Below are 20,457 nucleotides of genomic sequence, written 5' to 3' on the forward strand. Positions count from 1 at the left end.
CACCATTGTTGACTAAAACCCCCCCAAAGCCCAGTCAGAGGGCATGTCTGTGTGTTCCCCCAGGGTGAAGGATGAACCTGCAAACCTTGATTTTTGTCTCATGGACAAGGAACTCCAGTAGTTGATGCTGACCCACAACCGCAGTATTCCACTTTTAAGTCTCTTAAGCTGTCCCGAGCAGTGTCTGTTACAGAAAAGCTGGAAGATGCAGGTAATAAAAAAATAAAATCATGTGATGATCCAAGGCCAGTGAAAACATACATCTCCCCAAAACCTTGTAAGTTCACACGAGGGTCATTCAAAATAACTGGAAAGTAGAAATAACTCACGTGTCCAAAGACGGACAAGAAGGTAGATAAAAACGCAGTGTATCCGTACGATGGAATATGGCCTACTCACGGAAGGGAGAGAAGTGTTGGTCCGTGATCCAGCAGGAGTGATCCTTAGAACCGTCCTCCTGAGTGGAAGAAGCCAGTCACAAAAGACCACATAATATATAATTCTATTTATATGAAGTGTCCAGAACAGGAAGACACAGAGAGAGAAAGCAGGTGAGTAGTGGTTGCCTAGGATTAGGGGAGGGAATGGAAAACTGCCTGCTGATGAGTTTCTTCTTGGAGTGCTGACAATGTTCTAAAACGCGATCGTGGTGACTGAATTGTGCATTTTAATTGGGCATAGTATGTGGAATATGAGTTACATCTCAGTAAAGCTGTCAAAAAGTCCTACAGGACAGAACCCATCGGGATAACCACTTGTATTACTTGTTGTAACAACCTTCCAGACCAGGTAGACTAGCTTTCCCATTGGCGTTACGTAGTGATGTGTGAAGCAGGGAGAATGGAGCCATCAGAATCACACTTTTTCACTTAAACTATCTTAGGTATATTCCATGCTAAATGTACAACTGCATCATTATTTTTTTTTTTAAGATTTATTTATTTATTTATTTGACAGACAGAGATCACAAGCAGGCAGAGAGGCAGGCAGAGAGAGAGAGAGGGAAGCAGGCTCCCTGCTGAGCAGAGAGCCCGATGTGGGACTCGATCCCAGGACCCTGGGATCATGACCTGAGCCGAAGGCAGCGGCTTAACCCACTGAGCCACCCAGGCGCCCATGCATCATTATTTTTAATGACCACATAGTGTTCCATTTTGGCGATACCATTTTATTTCACAAATCCCCAGTTCGTGAGCATTTTCTTCGCTTCCGTGTTTTTTTTTTTTTTTTTTTTTTTCTATTTTAAGCTCTACCACGAACGTCCTTATACTTGGACCTTTCTGCACTAGCGTGATATTTAAAGTGAATTTCCAAATGTGGAAATCACATAGACAAATAGCATGAACCAGCAAGGGCATGTAGGCCCTTGACCACACGTGTATGTTTCTGTTGTCGCCCCTGATGTACATATAATGTTGTTTGATGTCTGACCTCAGCATTGTATCGTAAAGCGTGCCCCCCACTTCTGAATAGTCTTTGGTTCAGAAAGGACATTTTATAGTCTTCATTACCCTTACAGCACTTTATGTAGAACTGAGCATTCTAACTAAACACTTCCTGGTTGGAATTTGTGAAAAATCTGCCCTTGCTGAACGCTGGCCACAGCTAAAAGTGGCCCCGCTGGCCAACATTTCTGGATAGTTTTGTAGTTGTGGGTACTCACAGCCCATGGTGAGCCCCCTCAGAAGCCCACGCCAGGAGGGAGCTGGGCTTCCTGCCGCGCATGCTCAGTACCTTCGTGATGAGAACGTTGTTCTTCATGCATCTTTAGAAAGAGGAGATGGCCCTTGAGGGCCCCCACCCCGGGCACTTAAACAGTCTAACATGTTCTCCGTGTCCTCTGGGTTCTTCCTCTGTGGAGATGATAGAGGGGCTCTGGCATGGCCCAGGCTGTTGGGGGCCCTGCGTGGCTCCCCCGGGGCCCTAGGAGAACTCTGTGAGGCGTGGGTGCTGTTCTCACATGAGACACAAGATGTGAAGTGGCTTATCCCACGTCGTGCCTGGTTAGGTCCCAGTTGGGCTGTGACACTTAATCGCTGTGCTCTGTTCCTCTCAACAACTAAGAAAAGAGTTCAATCTTGGAAGCATTGGATGTGTAACCTCCTTTGCTTTTCATAGAGCTTAGGAGAAAATCCTCTGGGTTTTAGCCACACAGAGCCTTGAAAGACTGTGTAAGCAAGAGCGTGAGGTCCGGCTGAGTGTGTTGTCTAGGTTGGAAAACAGTGTGCTCGGAATGTCACACATGAACGAGGGCACGTTGGAGGGGATATCGCCAGTTTGGTATATTCTGGACTCCCGGGGAGTGTTGTCCATGCCAAGGTGTTTTGAATGTATTTTTTTTAAAAGATGACAATAGAATTCTTAACGGCAATGAAGCTGCGTGTCCTTGATGGGTTAGCCATTGGGTTTCTAGAAAAATTCACTAAGAAATGACTGTGTGGTTGGTTAAAACATGAATTTTGCCGTGGTGACCTATCAGGTGATGTACATCGTACACTGGTCCCATCTCTGCCTCCCTCCATGGGGCCAGCACCCCTGGGCCTTCAGGACTAAACTGCAGAACCATCAGAGAGGCTGGATGTTGTGCTTCTTATTTTGAAAATCCTTCCATTGCTTTCAGGGCAAAGCATAAAAAATTCTTTTCAAGTGACTTTATTTTTTCTTTAGGATTTGGTCAACACTGGACTCAGCACTTTCTTTTTCTTTATCGCTTCGACCGTACTAGCTGCTTTAAACCACCAAACTGGGGCAGAAATCGCTGCTGTGGTAAGTGCACTCGGCTGGTGAAAACACAGGCCAATTCATACACACTGTGATGGGCTCTCCTCTGTCCCCTAGCATGTGTCCTGCTTGTTCTTCTTGGGCTTTCTCTTTGCTAATGATGATGTTACTGAGACAGTGGAGGTCCTGGTTCCTTTAGTGCTGTGGTTCTCAAAGTGTGGTCCCCAGAACAGCAGCCTCTGCATCACCAAGGAACTTTTTAGAAAGGCCATTCCCGGGGCTCCTGGGTGGCTCAGTGGGTTAAAGCCTCTGCTTTTGGCTCAGGTCATGATCCCAGGGTCCTGGGATTGAGCCCCACATCAGGCTCTCTGCTTGGTGGGGAGCCTGATTCTCTTCCTCTCTCTCTGCCTGCCTCTCTGCCTACTTGTGATCTCTCTGTGTCAAATAAATAAAATCTTTAAAAAAAAAAAAAAAAGAAGAAGAAGAAGAAAGGCCATCCCAGGCTCCCCCAGAGCTACTGAATCAGAAATGCACCCCCCCCCACTTTAGAGATTTATTTATCTCTTTGAGAAAGAGAGCATGGTGGGAAGGGGCAGAGGGAGAGGGAGCGAGAGTCCCAAGCGGACTCTGCACTGAGCACAGATAGAGCCTGACGCGGGGCTCGATCTCACGACCCTGAGATCATGACCTGAGCTAAGAACTAGGAATCATACCCTCAGTCGACTGTGCTTTCCCGGAGCCCCTGAACCAGAAATACATTGTAACAAGACTTCCAGGTGCTTCAGGTGCACACTCAAATTTGAGAATCACTGATTTTGTCAGTTCGCAACAGAGCCCTGGGTGTCTGTCAGTGTTGTTGCTTTTAAGAGCCTGATCTGTCGGTGTGGGGCTCTTAATGAAGGAGAGGGCAGTCCTGATGCCATTTAGCAGTCAGATGACTTTTTTTTTTTGCTCTTCAAGGTAGAATGCCTTTGCAGGCAGGGTAGGAAGCAGATCACGTTAAGACCTTGATTCTCTGTGCTTTGCATTTCTGTGTTGTTCTGTATTTTAAATGAATAGGCAGCACTTTCGTGATGTGAAGGGGAGTTCGAAAGGTTTGTAAAAAAACACGGAACAAGCTGTTCACCCAAGTGTCACTCGGTAGGTTGATCCGTCATTAGGAAATCATTAAAATTCTGCTGCTGCTCTCGGAGGAGCTGCCCACCTGGGGCTGTCCAGGGGAAGGCGTCTGGGCAGCAGGCAGAGGCTTGGAGGACACAGTTTGGGATGTCAGGCGTTGTGGCTTGACACTCATTTTCTCTCTGTTTGGTATTTTGGCTACATTGTACTTTCTTACCTGAGACCAGTGGCCACGAAAACGGGGCACTTCTGTGAATTGTGTGTGTGTTTGTGTTTCATAGATCCAAAATACTTGAAGAGAAAACCTCAGGCTGTCTGTCTTCTGGTCAGGCAGGACTTTCTGGGCATCATGATTAACTACACTCTTGGCTGTCGTCTGACAGCCAGATGACTGTGGGGACGGCTCAGGTCAACAAGAGCTGCTCGGGGCCGGTCCTCCCCTGACACCCCGTCGACGACTAATGGTCCGAGGACTAACCGTGCCCGTGTTTTGTAGATATTTGGCTTCTTGGCAACTGCGGTGTATGCGGTGAACACGTTCCTGGCGGTGCAGAAATGGAGAGTCAGTGTCCACCAGCAGAGCGCCAGTGAATACATCCGGGCCCGCACGGAGTCCAGAGACGTGGACGGTCGCCCTGAGATTCAGCGCTTGGACACATGAGCCCCAGGGGCCCTCCTCCCTCTCATCCTCGTGCCCACCCTTCCAACCAAGTTTTCTTTTCCTCGTCATGTCAGATTTTCCTGTGATTAAGCTGAATTTTGTCCTCTTGGTAAAAGTTCATTCCAGGAAAGGGTTTTCAGAGAGTGGCCCTGTTGGCGGGTCTGTGAGGCAGGACCCCAGCAGCCCCTGCTGAGATGGGGGCGGGGGCGGCTGGGAGAGGCCCGAAGCTTCTCCAGCATTTGGTAGCTGTCGGAGCCGCTAGCCTCACTGGCTGCCATATCTCCTCTAGATCCTCACTGTCCCCGAGTACAGGCTTCACATCTGACGCTGAGCCACCCTGTCCCATGTTTTTGTGACAAGTCAAGACTTTGGATTAATGGGAGCTGCTAAGGGGTAAAAAAAATCAAGGACTGAAGGTGCAGGGGTGAAGAGCCAGCAGTAGTCGCTGGCCAGGCCCCCCGTGGGCCCCAGGGCAGCGTGGAGTCCTCCCCCCCGGACCCCTCCCCTGCTCCTCGTCTTCCATCCCTGGGCCTTGGAGACACCGAGGGTTTGGCCCCGGGTGTGCTGCTGGAGCTGTTTGCCGGGTCTGGACTCTACGGGGATGGGAAGAGCTGCTGTCCTCCTGGCACAGCCTGGCAGGCCTGCTGGCATGCGGGAAGGTCGCCCTTTGGTTCCCGCCCTGCTGAGAACTCACTCCACTGCTCCTCCCATGCGTCACCTCCCTGAATTCCATGATCTCCTCCAGGAATATGGGACCATCCTGTTTTCCAGTTTCCTACCCACCCTTGTTACTTGGAGGCCGAATTGCAGACTTCCTGCAATTTTACCTTCTCAGGTAAAAGTCATACAAAAAAGTACAGTCCATTCCACCAGCCAGAATGCTTGCCCTTTGCTGGCTTCATGGACCACGGGTGGGGACACATCTCTGTTTTAGGGACGTGTGCTAATTTTTGAATGCCTGAGGACAGTTGTAAAGTGATTCTGAGTAGGTTTGTCTAGGATTTGAAATACTTGAATTTCCACCACAACACATGGTTTCACTGATGTTTCGGGAGGCACAGATTGTAGCTTTCGTGCCTCAGGGTCCTAACTATGAACACTGATCTTGGAAGTTGTTGGGAAGAATTCTCGTGATGTCAGATTTTAAACGGATTCTTGAGAAAGTGAAGGTTATGTAGTGAATGTGTTCATTGAGCCCCTCTGATCCTATAGTGTAGTGTTTTTTGTCCTTCGTATTCTTCCTGTTGGAGACTATCTGTATTGTTCACGGAAAAATTGTTTTACCTTGTTGGTTTCCACTCTCTGAACTGTTAATGTTTACAGACCTTCTTCTCACTCTACTTATTCTGTGTTTGGCCATCCCTCGAGAGGAGACCTGTCCCACTGGGGGGACAAGTGTGCAGCCCTGGGAGAGCCCCCGGGACGACCTTGTAGAGTGGTGGACGATGGCAGTGGTGGCTGGGCACCGTGTAAGAGGGGAGCGGACGTGAGTGTGTCGGGCGGTGGGGGGGACACAGCATAGGTGAGAAAGCGTCCAGCCCTGCCCATGCCTCTGATTTCCAGTGCAGGTCCCACTGCTCAGCCTGCAATTCTGAAGAGTGGGGGCAAGGGGTTAGCCCCGCGGACAGGCCATCCAGTACGACTGGAATTCTGCTGTGTTTCCTTTCTGGGGCAGTGGCCTGGGTCACATGTGCAAGCTCCTTGTCTGTGTCCCGTGCAGACCCCCGCTCCCCCGCAGGTGGGATGGAGCCCCCGGCCCGTGTGTGTGTTGTGAGGCAGTACCAGTCAGGAGTCGCAGACTTTGAACTTAGTAGATGTAGTGACTTTGGGGGAGATTAGGACATCTGGATTTTATCTGCTCCTTTTGTGTATTTATTCTGCATTTGTTGAGTGTGTCTGCATGGTCAAAATGGGCTTATCTCCCTCTGAGAGTTCCAGTTAGACACAGGGTGGCGAAGACTCAGCCCTGCATTCAGCGGGGCCCACTGGGGAAGACCACCCTGAGCTTTATCAGCAATCTGCCGGGAATCGTGTTACTTGGTCTTACTAAAAAGCCACCTTTGAAGTGAGATTGGGGGGCGGGGAAAGAATGCCACTCAGGCAGGCTCGCTGCCTAAGTTTTCCCAAGTCACTACAATAAAACCAGTTTATTGTCTGGTGAAAAAGGGCCTGTTGGTCTCCTGAGGATGTGTTGAAAGCTGCAAGAAATGGTTCAGAGTCCATCAGAACTGTAACGGCTTAGAGCTGATGACAAGTGACAGCATCTTGTGCCACAGAGGGGCTTAGAGTCAGTTTGCATCGTAGTGTTAGAATCTTCCGAATTATTTATGTCCCTGTAACTAGTTAATATCTTTTGTGCCATGAGGTTCCCCCCATGCTTTTTGTAAATACATTTCTTTATATTTAATTAGCTCCCAGCAAACCCAGCAGCGGCCAGGCCCGCTCTCTAGCTCACAAACCCGGGTGACGTGGTGACACAGATGGTCGCGCTGGGCAGTGTGGCAGTGAGCGCTGGTGGAGGGAATTCGGCTGTCTAGGGCGGGTGTGATGCCGCTTGCATTTTCCTTGTGTTGCCTCTGTGTACAAACAAGACAGTCTAGATGTAGGGGGGCTTAACAGGCCTTTTTTTTTTTTCCTTTTCTCCAAATTGAAGGAAGCCTATGTGTGCATTTAATAGTTCCAATATGGACCACATCAGTTTGGTTTGGGGGATTTTAAGGCTAAGGCAATCTTCATGTTTCTCAGCTTTCTGGTAGGATGATGCTGGCTTTCATAGTGGGAGCCAGACTTGATGGGAACTGCAGTTGCTGTGTAAGTTGGAATTTGTTCCTGGAGACAGTGTGGTTGAAACCCGCAAGCATCTCGGGGAACTTCTGGGGGTTTTGGATGGACGCAGACACGTCTTCAGGGAAGGTTGGTCTTGGCACTGATTCGGTTGATGTGGTATTTTTTCCCTCCGATTCTCCTGTGTCTTTTCTCACTGCTGAAGACATGGAGGGAGAGGTCTTTCCCTTGCAAACAGAAGGATTACAGTCATGGAGGCTTAAAGACCCTCATTGGCTTCATAGAAAGCCAGGGAAGGACAAAGGCAGTATGGATTACACTCTCACAGAAGTTTGATACAAAGTATTTTATTTTCGATTTTTACTCTGTGCAGCAATACTTGTCCAAGTGGGATGACCTTTGCCTACCAAAAGGCAGGGATAGTATAACCTGTCCAGCCCCAACACCTTGCTTTCTCAGCAAGCAGAGTTGAAGTGCCCTTAGGGGCAGAGTCTGGCCCAGCCACACGGAAGCCAGTGAGGACCCAGCATGGCTCTGAGGGTTCAGCTCTGGGAGGCAGAGCCCACTCCCAGCCCTCGGGGGCACCATGACAGTCCCTGGCAAGGATGCTCTTGCCCATGGGTAGAGGTGGTAAGTCTGATGTGTTGGATGCTTCTGGTGAGAGCTTTTGACTCCACTGAAAACATGTCAACTCTTTTAAAATTTGCAGTTTCATCCGTCTTTCTTTGATGCTTTCTTAGTGATTCGATCTTCAGTTAAGCCACAGGCAGTCTCCTGGGGAGAGGAAGCACCAACTCCTTTGTCTGCGCACATATGTGAATTCTCACTTGCAGCCAGTAAGCCTGGAATAATGCCTCCGTGTGTCACATCCTACGTGTGGTCCTTCTCCTGTAGACACTCGTGTGCTCTTTGGGAAGAAATTCCTCACCCCTGCATGTGTTTAAGAGGTGGACCGGGTTCTAATCTCTGGCTATGCAAGATCTTCCCTAAAGATGAATAGCATGTGGAGGCAGTGTGTGGCTAGCTCAGTGATTCTGGGAGTCAGTGATGGTTTAAGTGGTCCCCATCGAGCCTCCGTGTTCAAAACCAAGCAACCGTGAAGTCCTTCGCTGCCGCCTGTTGTTTTCTCCCTATCTTGTTTATAGGAAAATAATGACATTAAACAGGTAGCGAAAGGCAAAACAAAACAAAAAACACTTTCTAGACTTAAGGCTTCTGCCGCTTGATTCTCTCCAGCAAAATAAAAAGTTCCTTCTTGCCCCAGGGATTGCCGTGAGCTTGTGAGGTCCCAGACGCTTTTTTAGTTCCTAGTGAACTTTACAGAACCCAAGGGTTCTGTCTTTGAGTGTTTTTTACCTTATCAGCAAGCACCCACTCTGAGGACCAGCTAGGCAATGGCCTGGAGACGTGGGAGCAGGGGGCGGGGCCAGTTTGGGCAGTGAGAGGAGGGAGGGGCTCAGCACACCCAGCTGTGTACTGGGGGACCCTTCATCACACCACACATGGTGACCGACCTGGGCCATTTGGAAAAAATGTACTTGGTGACCTACCTTCCTATCCTCTTGCTTTGGAAAAAATGAGGTCTTGTGTTTGGAATCAGCCTAAGAGTGAGAGCTGGATGTGGGGACCAGGCCGCCCTGGTGCTCTGCATGGGCTCTGGGTGTCTCTTGAGTCTGGACGGGGTGCCTCAGATTTCGGTGTGCGGGCCTGGAGGGAACGCAGCCCTGACGCTGCCCGCCTTGAGCTTTGTAAATCTTCCTGGCTCTTCATAAAATCTTGTGTTTCCTCTCTCCTCAGCAGATATTACTGAGATCATAAGAACTGTCTGGTTGAAAAGGTAATTTGAAATATTTGACCCTGTCCCTTGCTTTTCTTTAGAAACCATCTCCGACAGAAAACTACTCAATACCTGTCCGATCGGGAATTTCCTTCTGAAAATGAATGTCCGGTTGACTTTTCCTTACACCTGTAAGTGGCATTTATACTCTCCTAGGCTTGAAACAGAGCAGTGGGTCCTGATGTGTTTTTCCTTCTTTGGTCTAGATTACATTTTTATTCCATTTGTTTGTCATTTCCCAACCTTGGGGATTTTTCCCTCCCTTTCTGGTTTTTCTTATTCCATCAACAGTACAGAAAAAAGTTACCTATAAGCCCACTGAGCTTGAATCAGTGGCAACTTGCCTAAAGTAAAACTTAGATTATGGATCCTTTAATAGTGCATCATTTTTATAGGGTTAGTTTTTTTGTCTACATTTTTATGCCAGGACATTAATTTGGGTGACTTGCTTATTAGACTCCTGGGAGTGGCCTGTTTTCTTTGGGCTGCATTGTACACAAAGGCCAGAGAGGAGAGAGCCTTCATTAAGGGGTTAAAAGCCTGGCTTGTAGGGAGCTCTCAGAACTTTCCTGGTTCTAATGGAACTTGTCTCAGAGGACCTGAGCGAGCTCTATTGATGGGATTAGGGCTTGGCCCAAAGTTTCTCTTCCAAATTGTGCCTCTGAGGAGAGGAGGTGTGACAGGTTGATTCAGGGACTGGTTTGTATGGGACTTGGTAATAGTCTGAACCGGTCAAATCTGAGTCATCTCTGGAGGACTATGCCAAACCCTGGTGGGAAGCATTTTGTTTAACCAGGAAGTGAGGACGGTAGGTTGGGGGGGGGCAGGTGCTGGTACCCAGGCCAGGCAGGGCCAGGTCTAACGGATGGCTGCCTCCCTCTGTGGGCCATTTTGCTTTCCTGCCTTTTCCAGAATAGGTTTTGCAAGTTTTGAAACTCTGTTCCATTCTCTAGAGAATGGAGGAAGGCAAATCATCAGGGCTTGAAGGCTGACCCAAGGGCTGGGGGAGGGCCAGCTCCCTGGGGGAGGACGAGGGCAGGAGGCCTGCATGGACCCCCAGGCCGGTCCAGACCCACATGGGGGCTGCCTACTTCCAGAGCTTCCACTCTGTAACCCAAAATGAGTTTTCCAGTCCTGCCTCATGATGAAACTGACGTATGTGGATAAAACCAGTGCTTTTAATAACTTGATTTTGATGTTCCCTCGAAGCGACTGTAGGGATCGAAACTATTTGTATATGTTGAAGTTTGTAGGGGTTCAGGAACCCGTGGCAAAAACACTTAACTATTTATTACAGGTATGACTGTATGTGTTTCCCCCCTCCCCACAAAGTAGGTAATTCTGTCTTTGTATATTTTAAGACAAATAATAATCACTTCACCTTCGGTGCCTTCCGTGTGTCAGTCACATAAACACTTGTCAATCATGGAATTGAAAAAAAAGATGTACATTTAGTTAAACCAGATGACACTATTTTTGTAGCATGATTTTAGATTGTGTCCTTTTAATATTGCTTTTAGCAATGATGGTTTTGAGGTTTGGCCATTATCCCTTTAAACTTCGTTACGTATTTTAAAAAAGAAAAAAAAAAAAACCCACCTTGGCTATTCCTGTCTCCTCTCTGCTGCTTTCTCTCCCCAGCAACTTGTTTTCTGCTTATTTCAAGTCTGAGAGTAAGAGTATATTTCTGTGAAATGATTATTAATCAGTATAACTGCATCTGGCATTTTTAAACCACTTGGTCAGTTAGAGAGCCACTGCTCACCTCAAGCAGAAAGGAGAAAGTGGTTTCATAAAAAAGGATGGATACCCGTGGTGCTGACTCCCCCCTCTTTGGGTCCAAAACAGCGAAGAGCCCCATTGTTGGGGGCTGGTGAGGCTGAGGGCCTTCTCGGGCCCGGATGTCTTCCAGGACCGGCTCGGGCCAGTGCTCCTGCCCTGCTGCTGGCTTCCCTCTGCCCGCAGGAGACAGGCTGCCCGCGCAGCCTCCACTGGCTGGCCTTCTCCTCGGACCTCACGTTGGTTTACGGATGTGCAGGGTGGACTCCGTGGCCTTTTCTGATTTTCTGCCTGGACAAAATAGATGTCCTGCTGCGAGGAGCTTCGTGAAATTGAGACTCGCTACACTCTAGCTGCTCCTTTGGCTTTCCCACCCCTGTAGGATGTGGGTTCTGTCTGGTCAAGAAAATTCTTGAGTAAACTAGCTGAGCCGTTGCAACATGAAGGAATGGATTTATGGAAACGTAAGATTATAGCTTCTCTTTTGTCCCTTTGAAGGGTCAGAATATGTAATTATTTTAACAAAGGACGTCAAATCAGATGGCTAATAACTCTAATATGATTTTACTCATTGGTACTTGGCCCGGTGGCACTTTGGGGGGCAATGTTAACTTAACATTTTACATTTTGCTTCTTAAAATCTATTTCCTTTGTTAGTTTGGACACAGCTGTGGGCATTCTGAGGTGATGCCATGTGGCACACGACGGTTTATGCTGTTGGTGGGTCTCCTGGCTTCTCAGACTCTGGCTTGTGGGTTTGACTCTATCCATTTGGAGTGGTTTTGGCACCCCAAAGCCTTTGCTCCTGGCGGTTTGTCCCTGACAGCAGACAGAGCCTCACATTGCCCTCAGTTTTGCCCCTTTATTTCTTTTGAAGGACCTATTTTTCATGGTACTTGTCCTGATCGTTTTCATAGTGTTCAAATCTGTATTTTTGTATGTAGAGGGAAATAATTTTCTCAACACTAATCGCTAATAAATATTGTATTAAATTGTCATGAAGGAGTACTTGTTTAATAAATGGACACATAAAAGTAGCATTGTCTCTGTCCTCGCTCTCACTTCCCCTCTGTACCTTCGAAGGCTGTGGACCCAGTTCCTGAAACAGGCCTCGGAGGTAGAGGCGGAACACAGTCCACGTCCACGAGAGGGGCCACGGTGTGGGTGTCAACAGGCAGCGAGGCTGGCTTACCTGCACAGGCAAGGTGGGGCAGAAATTCCCGCCATACACGCCTCTCGGCATCTGCACGCCAACTTTCAGACAGGTTTTTGAACACGTGCAAAAGCTGGAGCAGAAGGCCTAGGCCAGATGCTGACCCAGCATCCTCCCAGGCTTCAACTCTGAGGTCCCGTGTGCAACCAGTTTCCAAACCACAAGAGCCCCAGGTTGTGGCTGCCTCAGAGGTGCTGTGGGTCGTTACCCTGACACTAAGTGAGAGGGCCCTGGGCCCCTTCAAAGGGGCTCCGGGGAGCAAGGCAAGCTCCAGAACCTTCTTTCGGTTTCCTGCACTGTGAACCAGGACTGTGTGAGGAGTGAGGGAGAGCACATGCGTCAGATGCGTCGGGGTGTGAGCTGTGGAGCAGGAGCTGAGCCCCGGGGCTGTCGGACTCACCATCGACAGGAGCCATCTGTGCTGAACAGGACACTGGACTGCACTGCTCTGGGTGGTGTGAGTTGTTTTCAAACACATACAGTCCAAGCACAGAGTCAGTCTGGTTTAATCCATTATGGCTTTTTTCATATGCAAGAGAAGAACAAAGATTACAAATGCCCAAGACATGTGTCCAGATCTGGCTCATTCATGAGGCCTCTTGGGTCAGAGGAAATGCCATTTAAAAAGCTACTTTTGTGTAAAAAAAAAAAAAAAAAACAAATTACATAAAGTTACAAAATCCCATTGAACATACATAGCACATATCCTCAGGTGAACGCAGAAGGCACATCTCACCTCTCGAAAGGCACTCAGGAGACCTGCTCTGGTGTCGAGAGACTCTCATCCTGAGTGCCCGAGAGCCCTTCGCCGGCTGGCGGGCCCCCGGGAAAGAGGGTTTGGCCGGGCCTGCCCAGCCCCCCAGAAACCGTCAGTTATTTCATGGTTAGGTATCTGGATCTTGGACCTGGTAAGCTGATCTACAACTGTCAGGTCCCCCGGAGAAGACATGGCCCCCCAGCGTGTGAGGTGCCTGTTCTGGGCACTGTGACCTGCTCGCTCCTAGAGTAGAGCAAAGGTCGGTTTTCTTCCTGCTTCAAATGAAGAGGGAACTGGTGCTCCTGGAACAAAAGAATCTTGCAAGGATCATTCTCGACAAAGTGTCTGGCATGAGTGGGACACCAAATGCAGCCAAAAATCCCTGGGGCCTAGCAGGTTGGTCCTCTGGTGGCTTTGGTCCTACTTTTACCCCCCTCCCCGCTGCAGGTGACGGAGGTGACAAGACTCCATCAGCTCTGTCCCCTTGTGCTTATTTTTGGCAGAGAGTGTACAAGGCTTAAGGTCTGTGAGGCAGAAATGAGGAGGCATGGCAGACTATTCACGATGCCCCCGTGTGTGCAGTGGTTATTAGACGCTGCTCAACCGAGGGGTGCTGTTGGGTAGGCCGGGCTTGGGCATGTCACCTTGGAGCCATGAGGAGGCCGGCTCCGTCAGCAGCTCCCACTGCTGCTGGAGAAGTCACCACCTCTCTCCCAGCGCATGTGTCTTGACTGTGCCCGGCCAGAAGGCACGACTGTAGGGGCCTTTGGGGCTCGGGTGGTTGGGGCGGGGCAGGGCTTCAGTCAGAGTCAGAGTCGGAATTCTCTTCTGAAAGCAAAGAAAAGGGGATGCTTGGCAGGAGTTTGTAGGCCAGTGGGGCCTGGAGGCTGTTTCTGGGGAGACTGCCTGGGTTTCTGGCTGTTGGCTGGAGCCCCAGGCTCAGACCCCTCCTGCGTGGACTGTGCTGTTGGTGGTGGCAGCTTGGCAGGAGGTCTGGCCTGGGGCCTGGGACCCAACCCTGCTGGGGCAGCTGCTGTCACCTCCAGGACGTGGACACATGGAGCCGGGAGCCCACATGCTCCTGCTCCAGGCCCTCCCCAGTCTCCCCTGGGCCGTGAGTGGGCTGGGGCTGTCAGCATGAAAACTCACCAAACTCAACCCTACCATGCAATTCAGCAGGGCAGGGTGGGGTCAGCTCTTTTCTGGCACAAGAAAGTAAAATATACTAGAAAATCAGGAAGCTGCTTTTTAGCCATCTTATAGAGTCCCCTTTGCCCCCAGTCTTAATTTTATGTGGTAACCAGACACATTTTATGACATTAAGGGCCTATTTAAAGTTTGAGTCAAGGGTTCCTGAAGTCCAATATTGAAGAGTACTTTCTAGAGTCTTCTGGAACCCCCACTCCAGGAAGGAAAAGCACCCAAGTCGCTAACCCTCCAGCCTCAGCCCCAGTGCCAGTTGCTAATTTCAGGGAGGGATACCCCTTCACCGGCCAACTCTGTCTCTTGAGCCCCAGTCTGTCCTCACACTGTTGCCGGGTCATGGATTAGCTCCGAGAGCCTCTGTAAACCCTGACTCCCTTGGCCCTGTCCCGAGGGTTAGACTGGTCTGATTTTGTGGGCTTGCTGTATTCTAACACATAAGCTAGGAATCATTTTACATCAAAAAAAAAAAAAATCATACGTCCATCTCCAAGTCTCAAAGCCCACAATACTCAAACACATGTCTCCACTGTCACTTCCTACTTGCTTACTAGGCTAGTGGTCTAGAAACACCCAGGGCAGGGAATGAGTATGTCACAAAGGCCTAAGGAAAATGTCTAGGGACAGCGACCCTAGGTGTGGTTGAAGTATAGGATGGGAGGGGATGAGCCTCATCCATTCTTAGCAGAAGAATGGTTTCTTCTGGCTCATAAACCTGAGCTTGCCCAGGTCTGCGGATAACCATGAGAGCCTGGTTCTCTGGCCCCTGAGCCACAGGCTGGTGAAACTGGGCAGGTGCCTGGGTTTCAAGGTAGATGGCCGCTCCGGCTGCCTTGGGGGCTCACCAGGGAAGGTCTTGTCAGCAGGAGGTGCCAGGCCTGCCCTCAGCATGCCTTTCCTGGAAAGCCCGAGGCCTGGGGAGCCAGCCCAGCCCGCTTTATGATCCATGCCCCATAAAGGGACAGGAGAACCAGGCTGGGAACCCATTTCCTGTCCATATTGGGAGAGAGGGAATGCTCCAACCTCAAACTGGTCAAGTATCCCTAAGGGAGAACAGGGTCCCCAGCAACAGTCCTGGTTTGAGAAGCCAGGGTCCCAGGTGAAAACCCACAGGGTGGCCACCCACCTTCTGCCTTATCGGCTGTGTTCTCTTCTGCAGAGTCCCCTTGTTTGAGGAATTTGGCCACTTCATTAAAGATCAGGTAGAAGTCGATTGCAAACACAATGGTGGCAAAGAAGCCAAACACCTGTGAGACAGGGGACAGGATGGATGGGACCCATCATCAGAAGCTGGGAGTCCCCGGTCCAAGAGCCCAGGAGAAGTGGAGAAGCTGCCTCCCTGCTTGATATGCTCGGATACGTAGCTCAGAGAGCAAACACACCCCTCCCGGTACCAACAAGAAGGAAAATTAGCTGTTACCTTGGCTCAGCAAACAGCCTTCAAAACTTGGGGCAGATTAAGTCTCCAGTAAGAGGAGTTTGGAATCTCTGAGATCCCCTGTGGGCACAGACTCTGCCCCAGACGTTGAGCATCCAAGGGGCATCTGGGGCTCCATCGGGGTGGGGTGAACTTGAGGGGGCATTGCTGGGCAACCCCCTCCAGGGCTAGGGTGGCTACTCACCCCAGCTGCTTTGGAAGCCCCGTCCGAGTACTTGGCGACAGCTGTGATGGAGATGGCGAAGTAGATGAGAGCGGCTGTGACACAGCGCAGGAAGTCCTAGGGAGAGGTGGGCGTGGTCACTGCCCTGGGCTCCCAGGAGTGGAGCAGGGCGGGGAGCCCAGACAGGGGCATGGGCTCAGAAGGCTACCAGGTGGCAGGAACGAGGCTGGAACCCACTGTTCCCAGGGGACAATGGGCCCCCCCGCAGGCTGGATACACACCCGGTGCCCTGCAGGTCTGGCACCCCTGGGGCTCCCGCCCTGTCCTGGCCCCATCCTGCACTCCCTAGTCCTTCTCCCACCCCCATTCCTGCCCCTGCCCGGGTGCCCCTGGAGGCTTCCAGCAGCTGGGCTGCCATGTTCCGGGTCCAGCTGGCCATCCCCTGCCCAGTGGACAACAGGACGTGGGCCAGCTTGTAGTTTGCTCTGTGGCTGGGCCCACACGCAGATCTATTTGATGAGAACGATGTGGGAAACCTGGTCAGTTGCTTCTTGCTGGCTCTCCAGTGGGGAGATCTGGCCTTGGGCCTCGCTGTGCCACATACTTGTGGCAGATAACATTTATGTATCATGGTTTCCGCTCACCTGTTCCCAAAATGGGGACACAGGGTGCAGCCCATCAGGAAGCACATTGGATATGAAGCCAAGGAACCAGGGTTCACTCGCAGCCCTTCTGTCCCTTCTCAAACAGCAAAGTTTGAGGTGGGGCTCTGGGGCCTCCTGGGTGACCAGGCAAGCTGCCAGATGGCTGGGGTCTGGCTAAACCCCGCAAGTCCTCATTTAACCTGTCCTGCTCTTGTGGAAATGGCTTGAATTCCTGTGGCCGAGGCTCATTCCGGCCGGCCCGGCTGGGAGCACCAGCGCCACCTGGTGGCCAGTGGCCAGGATGTCAGCTGGAGTTCTCAGCGTCATCCAGACAACCTGCTCTGGGTCAGGTGGCTGCGGAGTGGGGAGTCCGGGCTCCAACCAACTGTAAAGAGCCCCTCCGGCGCACTGAAGAAAGGATGAGGGTCAAAATGCAGCCAGCCCCTTCCTCCTGGGCCCAGCCCTCACCATCATGGGCCAGCACAAGCCCTGCCATTTGTCATTCAGCTGCATCGCGTCCGCAAAGAGGAAGTAGAGGGCCAGCAGGAACTCCAGCAGAGGCGCCGCGAGGAAGGCGGATGCAGAGGACGCCACATAGCAGACAAAGGTGATGAATGAGAGACCCTGGAGGGGACGGGAGGAAAAATCAGAACCTTTTTTACAACCCCTGGCCCTGGGCTCTGCAGCCAGGGCAAGAGGTTGCTCCAGCAGGGGAGGCGACCTGCCCACAGTCCTGCAGCTGCCAGGATTAGAACCCCATCATGGGGCCCTGGCCCACATGCTTGCTTCCCTCGAGGCCTCTGGGCACAGGTCTGCACCCTGATCCCCGTGCCTGTGCCCTGTCAGGACCCAGTCAGGACGCCCCAGCTTCCCATGTGTATCCAGCCCCCCAGGAGGCTGCCTTCTGCGGCTGCTTACCCAGCCCCCTACCCCAGCAGACTCTATGGCAGAATCCACCCAACTTAGATGGTGCACGACAGGGCAAATCAAACCCAAGCAGTCTCAGAGGCAGCTCATGAAGCAGGAACCACTTCAACAAATGACACCCAACTCCCGAGAATGTGAATGTAGATGAGAAACAATATGCAAAACTTGAATTTAATGATATGCATGATGAAGTGCTCAGAATTGAAATGTACTGATGCAGGTAATTTATTCTGCACGAAAACCTAACAGGTGGACAGACAGAAGGATAAGATGTGTGAGAAAGCAAAGCCGGCAGCAGGTTAACAACTGTACAGTCTAGTTGGTGGCTATATGGGCGTTGACGGTTTAATTCTTTGGGTTTTCTGTCTGCCAGTTCATACGAAGAAAAAACCTCCAGGAGGGGGAGCGTTGACTCTGCCGCTTCAGTGCACGCAGCACTAAGGAACAAGTATCAGCGTCTCCGCAGCCCCGTCCACCTGCTGTGGGTGGGAACCGATGCCCGAAGATGCTGAGGCCCCCTGGCCAGGTCTGCAGACCATAGGAGGCGCTGTTTCCCTGGCCAAGGCCTGAGGCTTGGGCATCCTCACAACCACCCACACATGGGTGCTGCCCACAGCCCACCTCGCAGATCAGAAGACTGAGGGACAGACAGGTGAAGTGAGTTGCTCAGTGTCATGTGGCCAATAAGAAGGCATGGGAATTTGAACCCAAGGCTGCCTGACCACATACCTGTAGTTCTGAGGGAACCCTGCCCTATGGGTGCTGGCCTTTATCTGTCTTGATTTCTGTCACTATGGCTGGGCAGGGTTTGAGCATGTCCATGGCTGAGTAGCTTGGAGTGGGGCCCAGGGGGCCCTGTAGGGACACTGAGATGCCCCACAGGAAACGCTGCGGCTGCTTCAGACAAATGAGCTGCAGAGATCCCAGGGAGTCCCCAAGGCACCCACATCTGCCTTGAACAGGGCCAGGGAAGTAGCCAGGTTCAACCTGAACAGATGGGAAATTAAGGCACAGAGAGGGGCCTCCCAGGAAAACAAGGCCATGAGACCCTGACCCACCCTGTCCATAGCTCCTGCTGCAAGTCCTGTTCTTGCGTCCCTCCCCTTCCTGTCCACCGCCCTCCAAAGCCAGATTCTGGGCAGCCCCCTCTTCATTCCTGTTTCCTCACTCCCTGATTCCTGGTGGCTACTTCCTCCCCTTTCCTGTCCGTCAGCCTCCCCATTTCCTTGGGCCTGGAGGCAGTGAGAGGTGACCAGAGGGAGGCAAGATTGACCAGAGTGGCTCCCCTCGTGATCAACTCTAACCAGTTCTTCCTCCCTACTTCTTCATCCTCCTAGATCTGGATTCCTGACACCCAGCTACACCAAGGGCCTCTTTTGAGGCTGGCTGGAGCAGGGTTGGGGTTGGTGTCCTTCACTGACCTGTGGATTTAAGGCTTCTCTGCAAAAGTGGCTCCCATCCACCTCCAGGCTGGGACTGGGGTGCCAACGAGAGGCGACTCCCTGGAGTGTGGGCTGAGTCCTGGGCCCTTGGTGCCTCACTTGAGAGTTGGGCTGGTGACCTCTGGGCTGACCCCAGGGGCAGAAGAAGTGGCAGGAAGGCCTCCTGCCATCTGCCCTGGGCAGTAGGAAAAAGAGGTCTGGGGCAGAAGCCTCCTTCCTCTGATCCCCACTCTCATCCTTCCCTTACTTGACCCTCAAATCCTGTCAAATTCCCTAGACGTCCTGGCCTCAGCCTTCTTGTCTGCAAAGTGGGAATAACAAGAGGGACAGCCAAACTGCCGGGGATCTAAGTAACAAGAGCTGCTCCTTATCTCGCCTTCCCTAGGCAGGGCCACTTCGTTCCCTTCCCTGCACAGAGGCCCAGCACCAAGCCCCCGCCCCACCCGCGGATGGTGCGGGAGTTGGGAGTTCTCGTAGTGTCCCCAAGACAAAGGCCTGACGGGCCCCGGTGGGGGTTGCGGGAAGGAGGAAGGAGCTTGGCGGGGGCGGGGCGGCTGGATCTGAGCAGGGGAGGGGAGGAGGAGGATGAAGTCACCCCGCTGGGCTCCTGCCCCCGCCCCCTGCACCCGGGGGGAGGGGTCGGCCTGCACACCCCTCACTGTGCGGCCCGGGCCTCACCCAATCCCGGGGGTCCCCTTCCCACTTCCCGCTGTTCCCCGTCTTGGCTGGCCGGAGTCCACCCCGGCCTCCGCCCTGCAGCTCGAGGCCCGGCCGGCCCTCCCAGCGCCCAGGAAAGCAGGCAGGGGCGCGGAGAGCCCACCCTGGCCCCGACTCGGGCGTCGTGAAACACCGAGCCGGCTGATTTCTCCCGGGGCGCAGCCAGGAATGGCGGGAGGGTTTGGGGAGCGGAGCACCCAAGACGGATGCCAGAAGATGCGGGGCCGCAGCCCGTTCCGGGGGCCCAGAGACGGCGGAGGCGCCCGAGGTCACACAGCGCCGGGTTGAGTTTCCAGGGGCCCGCCCGTCGCCTTGGCAGGCCCGGGCCTCAGGCTTCCCGAGCAGCCCCCAACGTTGGGTTAGGGAGCCCGAAGGGCCTGGGTTCGGGCTCCGCCTCGTCTCTGCCTCCCGCGTTCAGAGCTTCGGCGCCCCCCGACGCCTCGGGAAGTGCTCCCAGCTCCGCCCGTCTTCCGCGCCTCCGAGGGCTCGGCTGGGCCCGGGAGTCCCGACGGCGCCTCCGCGGTTCCATGCCCGGGCCCCGCGCCGCACTCACCGACTCGGCCAGCAGGAGGCGGCCTTTGAGCGAGCAGAGGAAGGCGCGCGCCGGCAGGAGGGCGCGGAGCCCCGGCATCGCCGCGCCGGGCTGAGAGCGGCCGGCGCGCGCCGAGGCCGGGTCCGGGTCCGGGTCGGGCTCCTGGTCTGGTGGCCACATGGCGGCGGCGGCGGCGGCGGCAGGGACCGAGGCGCGCCCCGCTCCTTCACCCCGCGCCTGGGAGGGAAGCGGAAACCCGGGCTATGCGGAAGGAGAAAAAGGCAAGACCCAGGAGCGGGGGCGCATCCCCCACCGCCCCGCCCCCGCCCCGCCCCTCCCCTCCCCTCCCCTCCCCTCCTGCCTCGTCCCCTCCTCCCCTCCTTAGCCGTCTCCGGCTCCGAGCGACCCAGCTCTCTTCTTCCGCTCACCCTCCTCCTCCTCCCTTCCTCCCCTCCGACCTAGGTTGCCCCAGCTGCTCCGGGGCCCTCAGGGCGGGAGCGTCCGTGGGACTGGCCTGAGG

The 20,457-nt window shown here is 52.8% G+C and overlaps 2 protein-coding genes across 2 annotated transcripts in view; one reads left to right on the forward strand and one right to left on the reverse strand.

The window, feature by feature from the left end:
• CMTM4 (CKLF like MARVEL transmembrane domain containing 4) overlaps positions 1-8,477 on the forward strand; it is a 68,001-nt gene extending 59,524 nt beyond the window's left edge. Inside the window, exons 3-4 of the mRNA XM_047710202.1 lie at positions 2,668-2,766; positions 4,337-8,477. Of these exons, the coding sequence (XP_047566158.1) occupies positions 2,668-2,766; positions 4,337-4,501 (264 nt within the window). The 3' untranslated portion in view covers positions 4,502-8,477. The remainder of the gene's footprint in view (positions 1-2,667; positions 2,767-4,336) is intronic.
• Positions 8,478-10,601: 2,124 nt separating this feature from the next.
• CMTM3 (CKLF like MARVEL transmembrane domain containing 3) lies at positions 10,602-20,245 on the reverse strand. The gene is made up of 5 exons (XM_047710203.1): positions 19,959-20,245; positions 16,788-16,943; positions 15,697-15,792; positions 15,201-15,321; positions 10,602-13,699 (listed from the first exon to the last, which is right to left on the reverse strand). The coding sequence occupies exons 1-5, from the start codon at positions 20,115-20,117 to the stop codon at positions 13,671-13,673; spliced, it is 561 nt and encodes a 186-aa protein (XP_047566159.1). The 5' UTR covers positions 20,118-20,245; the 3' UTR covers positions 10,602-13,670.
• Positions 20,246-20,457: the final 212 nt, after the last annotated feature.

Source organism: Lutra lutra, chromosome 17 (genome assembly GCF_902655055.1).
Source record: "Lutra lutra chromosome 17, mLutLut1.2, whole genome shotgun sequence".
NCBI lineage: Eukaryota > Metazoa > Chordata > Mammalia > Carnivora > Mustelidae > Lutra > Lutra lutra.